The sequence below is a fragment of the Penaeus japonicus genome, unplaced genomic scaffold, assembly GCF_977035675.1.
Source record: "Penaeus japonicus unplaced genomic scaffold, GWHDUDI00000001_assembly GWHDUDI00000035, whole genome shotgun sequence".
NCBI classification, from domain to species: domain Eukaryota; kingdom Metazoa; phylum Arthropoda; class Malacostraca; order Decapoda; family Penaeidae; genus Penaeus; species Penaeus japonicus.
Genome location: NW_028234437.1, coordinates 20,279,237 through 20,289,236, shown reverse-complemented (window position 1 = coordinate 20,289,236; position 10,000 = coordinate 20,279,237). Strand labels below are relative to the sequence as shown.

The 10,000-nt window shown below is 41.6% G+C and overlaps 1 protein-coding gene across 10 annotated transcripts in view; it reads left to right on the top strand.

Annotated features, from left to right (window-relative positions):
* LOC122255364 (uncharacterized) overlaps positions 1-10,000 on the top strand; it is a 217,062-nt gene that overhangs the window by 94,827 nt on the left and 112,235 nt on the right. For all 10 annotated transcript variants that reach the window (XM_086531097.1, XM_086531096.1, XM_086531095.1 and 7 more), the window contains exons 2-4: positions 5,200-5,360; positions 5,593-5,763; positions 8,610-8,784. In XM_086531097.1, the coding sequence (XP_086387223.1) occupies positions 5,200-5,360; positions 5,593-5,763; positions 8,610-8,784 (507 nt within the window). The remainder of the gene's footprint in view (positions 1-5,199; positions 5,361-5,592; positions 5,764-8,609; positions 8,785-10,000) is intronic.

Below are 10,000 nucleotides of genomic sequence, written 5' to 3'. Positions count from 1 at the left end.
TTGAGCTCCTGTTCCCCCTCCTACCCCCCTCATACGCCACTCCAACCCTTCCTGTTCCCTCCTTTCCCCCACCCATACCCCCCTCCCCCCTTTCCCCCACCCATACCCCCCTCCCCCCTTTCCCCCACCCATACCCCCTCCCCCCTTTCCCCCACCCATACCCCCCTCCCCCTTCCCCCACCCATACTCCCCCTCCCCGTTTACTCATCCCAACCCCCCCATCGTTCGTTTACGCTAATGAGTGAAATGCGTGTTTCGGGTAAGTCGTGTTTGCGAATGTATTTTGGGCTCCGGATGTCCGAGACGTGGGTTGTGTTTGTGGGCGTTTGCTAATTCGTTTTCTTTGCTTGGTTCGCTGGGAAGCATCGGGGGCGTCTTTTTTGTATTTGATCACTAATTTGTTTGATGGTTTCATGCTGGTGTGCGCGAATGCAAATGGGCTTATCAAATAGACATGGACACATACACACTCGCACGATTTCACGCACACATACACACGCATAAATGCGCACACACACGCACACACAAACACACACACGCGCGCGATCTTTGGATACAAATAGGTGCATTTTGGTTATTTATCAGACCTTACTTTTTATATTTATTTTCTGTAATTTCACCACGCCATACGTAGATTTGTAGAATTGATACTGGAGATTTATCGATGTGTAGATCATATACTTCATCACTATTTTGAAAGTCATCATTCATCGTTATCACAATCATCACTAGCTTAAACGCCATAATCATCATTTTCAATGATATCATTATTCTTTTTTTCACCATTAGCATTATCTACAACATCATTTCTATCACCGTTGTGACTGTCATCACTATCGTGAAGGTCATCATCATCATCGTTGTCACCATCACTATCCTGAACGTTATCATTGTCACTATGTTCACCGCCACCGTCCTTCACCGTCGCCTCGCTTCATCATGATAACTAAAATTACCTCATTCTTATGGCGCACTGTTCTCATTTTGGCGCATTGCTCTCATTCTTACATCATGCTCAGTTTTATTTTGAAACATGCTCACATCATGCTTATAATCTCTCCCTCCCTCCCTCCCCCTTCCCCTCTTCTTCTTTCTTACTCATTCACTCACTCACTGTCTTCCTTTTAAAGAACATAATGACCAGTACTACCTGCATCTTATGGCGCGCTGTTCTCCTTTTGGCACATTGCTCTCAGTCTAATGCTCATCTATTGCTTATAAGCTCTTGACGTCACGGAAATGCTGGGGCTTTGATTGTGTTGTTTTGCAAATGCCGTCTTTTGAATATTGCACCGATTGCTGTTTGTCCATGGCCTGTCTGAGGACCGTCTTTCTTTTCTTTTTTTTGGTGGCGGGGGGGGGGGGGCAGAGCAGAGAGGGGGAGGAGCATAGGAATAGGAGAAGGGAGGGAGGGGGGAAGTTTTGGGGCAGAGGTAAGGGAACAAAGAAGGGGAAGGAATAGAATAAGAGGAAGGATACGGGAGAGAAGAGAGGAAGAGGGCAAGGGATCGACAAAGACAAGAAAGGGGAGAGGAGGGTAGTGATTGGGATAAGGTCTGTGGATGAGATCAAATTAGATCAGATTTTTTAAAAGATTTATGTCAGAATGAGTTTTTTTCTGTTAGTCTGGGAATCATCTGAAAGACGCTTATTTCACTCGACGTAAAGGCAACCAATAAAGTGTTTGAAATAAAATCAATGATACGTGATGGACGTTTTAATATTGCACTATTGTCATAATTACGTAATTCTGATAAAGATTAATTTTTTTTCTCTCTCTCTTTTGTTACATTTGTCACAGTTAAACTCTATTCAATTACCAAGACTTACCTGACTTAGCATGACTTACAACCCTCCCCCGCCCCAGACAGTCACCCTACCCCCCTTTGCTCTCTTCCCTTCCCTCGCAACCGTCCCCTCAGTCACCGTCTACCGAGTATTGATATCTGGGGACGGGATTACAGTGATCTGGCTACTTCCTTTTCTTGAACGAGGGATTATTCCCTCTCCTTGCTTTACCCTGTTATTCCAGTTTTTCTTGGATTTGACTTGTTTTTCCTGTCTCTGTTCTCTCTCTCTCTCACCATTATTGTTGTTGTTTATTATCATTGGCGATATTATAATTGTTATTATTGTCATTGTGCTGTCATTGGTGTTTTTTTCATCATGTTCTTATCATCGTTGATATAGCTTATCATATACATTAAGTCTTTGCTCAGAGGATAATTCCAGTCATCTCGATCCCGCGAGGAAACACGCATGACCAACCCACTCGTCAGTTCTCGGAAAAAATACGTATCTTTTTTTCAGTAAACATGCGTAAACTCTTCAATTCGGTCGGGATTTTTAAGCCGATTAATTTTTCCCACGCAGACTGTAGGTTCGAATAGCTAATTGAAACGTTCCTCATCCATTCAAAAGCTTCGAACAGCGTATTGAAAGGACCCTCGTCCATTCCAAAACTTCGAACGGCGGATTAAAACGTTCTTCGCCCATTCCGAAACTTCGAACGGCGTATTGAAACGGTCCTTAAGTTGCTCACCCTTTCCGAAACTTTGAACAGCTGATTAAAACGTTCCTCGCCCATTCCGAGGCTTCGAACGGCGGATTGAAACAGTCCTTTCCCGTGTTGAATCTGTTATTTGTCTTAAGTTTGTCCGTTCTCGGAATGATCACTTTATTAGCGTTATTTGTTTCCGATGTTGATGTTGCAGAGCATTGATTTTGAGATGGGAAGTTGATTAATATAAAAGAGAATGAGCTTAGCGTGTTGATAACGATATATTGTATGTTAAGGTTGATTTTTCGTGTAGAATCAGTTAATTGGAATAATGATAGGGATGGCTCTAAACGTGCTCAGGATAATCACCTAGTAAATATGTTAATACTAATATTGATAAGCATTATGGCACATTAAATGGTCATTTTTTAAAAGATTAAGATAGCCAGTGAAGTATTGTTAATGTTCATTATGATAATTGCAATGATTATGGTACACAATGATAAGAGAGGCGAAGCATGATAACTGTGACGCCAAAGTAATTGGGCTATAGTCAAAAGAAACGTCACGACAGCAGACCAGCTTAGCATGGCAAGAAATTGTAAGGTTGGGTCGGCCCGGGGCAGCCACGACACAAGGACTTCCGCGAAAGGCAATTGGACGACTGGTAATGCACGTGAGGAACTGTTCCTGGCGTGTGTAGATTCATGCATATTTTTTATACATACATATATGCAAATATATGCATGTGCATGTATAAATATCTATACATTTATATATATGCTTATACATACACACACACACACACACATATATATATACATATATTATATATGTATATGTATATATTTATGTATATATATGTATATGTATGTGCATATATATATGTATATATATATTATGTATATACACATATGTATATTTATATATATATATATATATATATATATATATATATATATATATATATATATATATGTATATACACGCTGTTCATACCACGTACATACTTAAACACCCATATTTCTGTGTATTTTAATCTTGTAAATATGTAAAAGTATGACATGAGTGAGTGTTTAAATGGTTCCGTTCCTCATGAATGCATTTCTTAATAGATACACATACCGTACAGTACATGTATTCATACAGATATAACCATGAATAGGTATAGACACAGATCGAAATATAGATACAGAAAATGAGGTATTATTTACTTTGATCGCCATATATGTTATGCTATTAGCACAGGAGTTAGAAAAAGGAATGCATCTTTTGGTTCACAAGTTTTGTGTAGAGAAATGAGTTTATAGAAATACAGACAGAAACAGTCATGGAGGCATGTGTGTGAGCGAGAACAATTAAGAGACGACAGATTCAGCAGATTCGGTTTATTAGGAATTGCTTACATTAAGAAGTATCTTCCTATAGAAGAGCTGTTCATGATGGCATTCTCATCAACTCCTCTCATCTTCTATCCTCTTATCCATATAAGCTGTCCCTTTTCCTCTATCCCAAACGATTTTGAACCAATGTGCCACAGCGTTCCAGGATATCGCAAAGGCTCCTTAGGTGTGTGACAGGAGTTAGGGAAGGGTCTAAAGGAAGGAAAAAAAACAATATTTAGACTGTAGACGACGATCTGATATAATTCAGAAACGACAGAGGACTAAGACAGGTGTACCCTGTCATACCAAAAGGGGACGACTGAGACACTCCTTCCTTTCCCAACGTCGGGTCTGTGTTTCCTAATTATATTTTTTTCATGTATGGAAAGATCTTTTTGTTTCTGGTCGCGTTTATAGTTTCATAAGAATTTCTTATCGTGTTTGTATTTATTTTTTATGCCATGTGTGATGGAGAAAGTGAATGTTTTCATCATGAAGCAGATTCAGTTTATGAAAATGTATGCCATTGGACATTTAAGCATTACCTTGAAATTTTAGCACCTCCTTCAGTGTGTATGATGTTGAAAATGACTATCCTCTCCTCTTCCCTATCCCTTCCATCATCACCTATCCCTTTCTTCCCCTTTATCGCTGCGTATTCCTCTCTCTACCATGTACTACCTTGACTGAGTCTTAGTTTAGTGCCGGAAATAATCGCCCTTGCCCGTAGAGGTGTAATGGTACCCTCTTGTGTGTATTTAGATGAAATTTACCCCGCCGCTCTTCTTAATCTGTCGCGGTACGCTGTGGTGGGAGTCTATTTTGGGATCGTCGGCATCGGGGTTATGGGATATTTTTTTTTTTTTTTTTTTTTTTTTTTTACGCCTGCGGGTCCCTTGGTTTCATTGAATTTTAGGGGGATGGTTGGAACACGTTTCATTATCGTGAGATGGATTGTTCGGAACGTGTACGGGAAATTAATGTCTGGTTACGTTGATGTATTTTTACTTTTTTTTATTTTTACTTGATGCAGATATACGTATGGTCGCAGAGTTATCATCGATGGTGTTTTTTTATTAAAACATTTGGGAAATTTGCCTACGTCATGCAGTTAGAGAAGAAACAAATCTTATTAGAACTCTCGTCATTAAGCGTCACGTTTATTATAATCACAGGTAGAGAGAGAGAGAGAGATGAGAGAGAGAGAGAGAGAGAGAGAGAGAGAGAGAGAGAGAGAGAGAGAGCGAGCGAGAAAGAATGAAAGAATCGAAAGTCCTCAACCCTTGAAATAAACGCCCGTCCTTTCCCCCTCAGCGTCTGAGTGGGAGCGTTGGGCGCCATGACAGCGACCTGGACCTGCTTGTGCGGGAGGGGGAGGCAGTGTCCACGAGGCTCCGAAACCTCCTCACGCACAACTTAGGATCCTCCACGTCGCCCTCCAGACTGCGCAGAGCGGCTTCCACGGACTCTGCCAGGTCAGTAGCATATTTTGTTATATGTTTATCACTTTTTTTTCTTCTTTTTTTATTAGCATTACCTTATTTTAGTAAGATTAATGATGCATGCAGCGTGTAATGATCCACACAAATACATTAATTCACATACCACAAGCCGAAATCATAAACGCATATAACACCCTTATACCAATACCTAAGCATCCTCCGAACTGCACCCTACCTTCTGACGCACCGTTTTTGCCTCCTCCAGACACCACTCCCTAGAGCGCCGGGCGGAGGCTGCAGACGAGTCCTCTCGCCTGAGCCGCGGTGACCTGACCTTCGAGGACACGGGGACACTAAGGGAAATCCAGCAGCCCCGCGCCAGGTCACTCACAGACGTTCACAGAGGCTCTCGTAGCCAAGCCACACTACCCCTGAGGTAAGGCACCGTTCGGTCAGAGGTGGCTGTGGCGGCATTCCCGTTTTCTGTAAGCCTTTGTGATAGAGTGTACTGGTTATTTCTTCGTCGCTCGTTGAAGGACTCATTCAGGCTATTTAGTGATGTTATTTACCTTCTATTACTATTTATATGTTTATTTTTAAAAGTCGCCGTGTTATGATACTTTATTTTTAGCAGTAACTGTATTTGGATAACGCAGCTTAAGTGATTTTACTATAAAACCGGAACAGAAAGGACATTTTGATGAATGCTTTTGTTTATATGGTTCATATTAAATAATTATATTTATAATTGATATTCACTGTTATATGAGGCATTATGGTCCAATGCAGCTAATTTGAAGACGGTCTGTTAGGTAAGACCAGCTGGTTTTCATGTTATTGAAAATAATGATTTGACGAGAGAGAGAGAGAGAGAGAGAGAGAGAGAGAGAGAGAGAGAGAGAGAGAGAGAGAGAGAATCATATTTTGATAGTGAAACACGGCACTGGCGATCCGTAGACTTCAGGGTAAAAAAGAAACTATGAAGATGCGCACTAGACGGTCTTAAAAAATCTCATGTATATTGGTAAACTTTACAAAGGTATCTGAACCTTCATTTATAGTGCTACCAAGGAAGCAAACCAAATGGCAGTTAGACAAAGGAAGATGGAGGTTTAGATGCTTTCGAGTCGTTTGCCAATAGATATGAGATTCTCTTTTGTGTTAATCTATCTCTTCGTAGTTACGATTCAATGCGCGTGCGTCCAACCTATAACGAAGTATCTTCAACTAGTTTTATCAGAGCATGCAATAAGGGTTTCTAACTGCAGCAGCGTGATTGGTAATACACAAGGAATATGAGTTCATAAAAAAGTGGTTAAGGACCGAGTTATACCGGATATTATTATTAGGAATTATCATTGATCCTTCTTCTGTTTAAGATTTTCTTTTTGACTCATGGTTTATTCTTATCTTTTTGACTCATGGTTTATTCTTATCTCTTTGACTCATTGTTTATTCTTATCTTGAACAATTTATTTTTTACTCGTTGTTTCAAGGAAATTACATTTAAAGAAAAATGAAGACCTGGGAAGTTTTATTTATAAACGGTATACATTATTGTGTTTTATTTGCCTCACCCTATGTAAAAGGCGAGTGTTCAAGGCCACAGGTGTTAGCAAAAAGGGCATTCAGTTATGCAAAGTCTAAATCCAAAGCCCTAAAGAACACCGCCGAGTCCCTCTCCCCACCAAAGAAATGAGTCTCAGGCGCAAAAAAATCGATCGATCGGTGTCTTAGTTGGCCAAGATGCGTAAACCATAACTTACATGCGTAGCTTCTTTATTTTACATGGACAGTTTTATCCTTCTTTCTTTCCAAAAGTCCCAGAAGGATTTAATTAAGGCTTTGAAATGATCTCGAAAACCGACAAATGTGGAAAGCGAATGACATATATGGGACATTTATGTGTGTTTTGATGGTATATGGATAAGTCAGGGGTACAAAAATTGCGGTAGTGTAGGACAGGATAAGCTGTTATGATTTGGGGTAAAATATGACGTGGCTTACATTTAGCTTGATTGTATATAAGGTAGATATACTGCGTAGAAATAAACAAATATTGTAAAGGGCAAGATGTATTTTCGAACAAGTGTACATGCAGTCAGAAAACAGGTGTGTGGCATAAATATCAGATGCCGTGTGCATGTTGTGAATGCATGATGACTGTCTGTGGAGTTCCGAGTGTATTCTATAGAAGATACACAGAATGGGGAAAGTAGTGATAAACATTCAATAGAAGAAACACTGAGATATGCGGCAAACCCGACAGTTTCCACATAAACACACGTGGTCGAAAGGAAGAATGAAGTTCTAGCCAAAAAGTAGTAGAGTCAGGGGTGCGGGAGCGGAGCGGAGAAAATGGAGATGATGGATTTGGGGCCGCAGGTAGCGGTTTACCCGCCCTAATTGGGAGGCTCCGACTCTTCATTACACCACAACGGTCTTGTTGTCAGACCCTGCAGTATGGGAGGAAGGGGGAATGGGGAAGGAAAGGGAAAGGGGGAAGGGGAGGGAAAGGAAGGAAGGGGGGAAAGACAGGGAAAGGAAGGGGGGAAAGACAGGGAAAGGAAGGGAAGGAAGGGGGGAAAGACAGGGAAAGGAAGGGAGGGGGAAAAGAGGAAAGGGGAACGAAAGGAAGGAAGGGGAAGGAATAGAAGGAATGAAGGAGGGGGAGGGGGAAAGGAAGAAAGGGGGGGATGGTAAAAGAGGGAAGAGGAGGGGAAAAGGAAAAAAGAGGGTGGAAGGATGCAGAGGGTCTTACGGTACCGGTTGCTAGGAATACAAGAAGCTTCCTTCAGTCCACGTGAAGTAATACGCACAATGCAAGTACACATGTTACGCATCGGGGTGAGATCTGCCGTATTGTTGTTAGCGTTTGGTGCGGTCGCCATGGCAAAGATGTGGGTGTTGCGATCAGTATAGAACTCGGGGCTTTTCTCGCCTCTCTTCCGCCTTCACCTTCTGCAGGAGGGACGGAGGTGTAGGTTGTACATAGCCATTTTTGTATTATGAACATCATTATATTGAGAGGCCAGACCACGTTGTTCTCGCTCCGCCGTCTGTAACGAAGGTAACGTGTCCCAGCAGCGTAGTGTACACTTCTCGTAGAGCTGCTTTCCCTGTACGCGAAGAACACGCCATACGAGGTGAAGTACAGAATGTGCGCGTACGTTTGGAGTATGTCCTTTCATTCGTTTCATGTTATCGATTGATTCTTTTTCGTGTCCTTTATCTAATCCACGTTTCTCCTCTCTCCCCTCTCTCTGTCTCTCCCACGAACAGGCCCGCAGGCACGACGAGCACCCCTCTGAAGCCGCCCTTGGCCTCGAGCGCAGGGGGGTCGCGCATGCGTCGTGACCTCTTCCCTGCCAGCACCACCACCACCCCGCTCGCCGTGTCCCACCTCGCGCACGCGCACTCCGACGCCATGGACGACCCGGAGATGTACCGCCTCGAGGTAAGGACTCGCGGTCCTCCCGCCGTGGCCTTCGCTCCTACGCGGCCGCTGGAAGGATCGGATTTTTTTTTTTTTTTTCTAGGAGTCTATTCCCTTTTTTATGGGGGGGAGGGGGTATTGTTAATAGAGTATGGAGATTTGTCTTTGTTGATTAATGATGGTTTTGACGATTTTTGATGATTATGGGGATGATGATGCCGCAAGAGGACGAGAGTGACCATGATTGTTGTTCTGACATTGGCCTTAATTAAGGATGACGATGATGACAAAGATGACATTGATGATGACTAGTACAGACCGAAAGTAATGCCGAGATTGTATAATTCTACTTCCTCACTCAAAATATTGCTTACTCATACCATTCCAAAATCGACGAAATTATTTTCTCAAAATTTCATTCCAACTAAACATTGATAATGGGGGTCCACTGTCGTTTTGTTTTGATATTTCGTTTACACGTACATGGTTTCAGAAATACTTAGTCACCAAGGAGTAGATTAGCTGGCCTACCTGATTTCAACTGTTTAACCCAGTCCTTGAAAAAAAAAATATTACTATTGATGCTGTTACTGGTGTTATTAATATTCGTTATTGTTATGAAGTTGTAACAATAGGAATATAAATGATTTTTTATTTTCTTTATGATGATTAAAGGTTAGGTCAGGTAGACCTACTGATTTACGTTTGCGGAAGCAACTATGAGTAAAAAAATATAAATATGATAAAGTAAAACCATAATGAATAGCGCATGTATGCATGCAATCCCAGCGTCCATTGATTAACACGAAGATAACGTTTTTCAGTCTCCCGAAACAAGTAATTGGAAATTGAAAGAAAGTAATGATTGTTAAAAAATGTGATAAAGGAGACACAAAAATTACTATTGAAGACAGAGTTTTTCCATCACATTGCCGTCTCCTGCGTCCGAGAGGCCAAAAATACTGAGCCTTTTCACGCGCAGGGAGACGTGCCTAGGCATGTGTGTGACGTCACGATCCCTTCGTTTTCTGTTGTGACAGAAAACGAGTTCAGGGGATACTTTTATATAGATGCGGCTTCTTGGAGTTCTTGGGTTATTCTATTTTTGAATGTTTTGTTATGGAACCTAGCGCACGTTTTTGCTTATTTGATTGTAAGTGTGCTGCTCATATTTCAGAATTTGTTGAAATGGCATATTATTAGAGGTCATAGGAATATGACGAACCTACATAGTCTC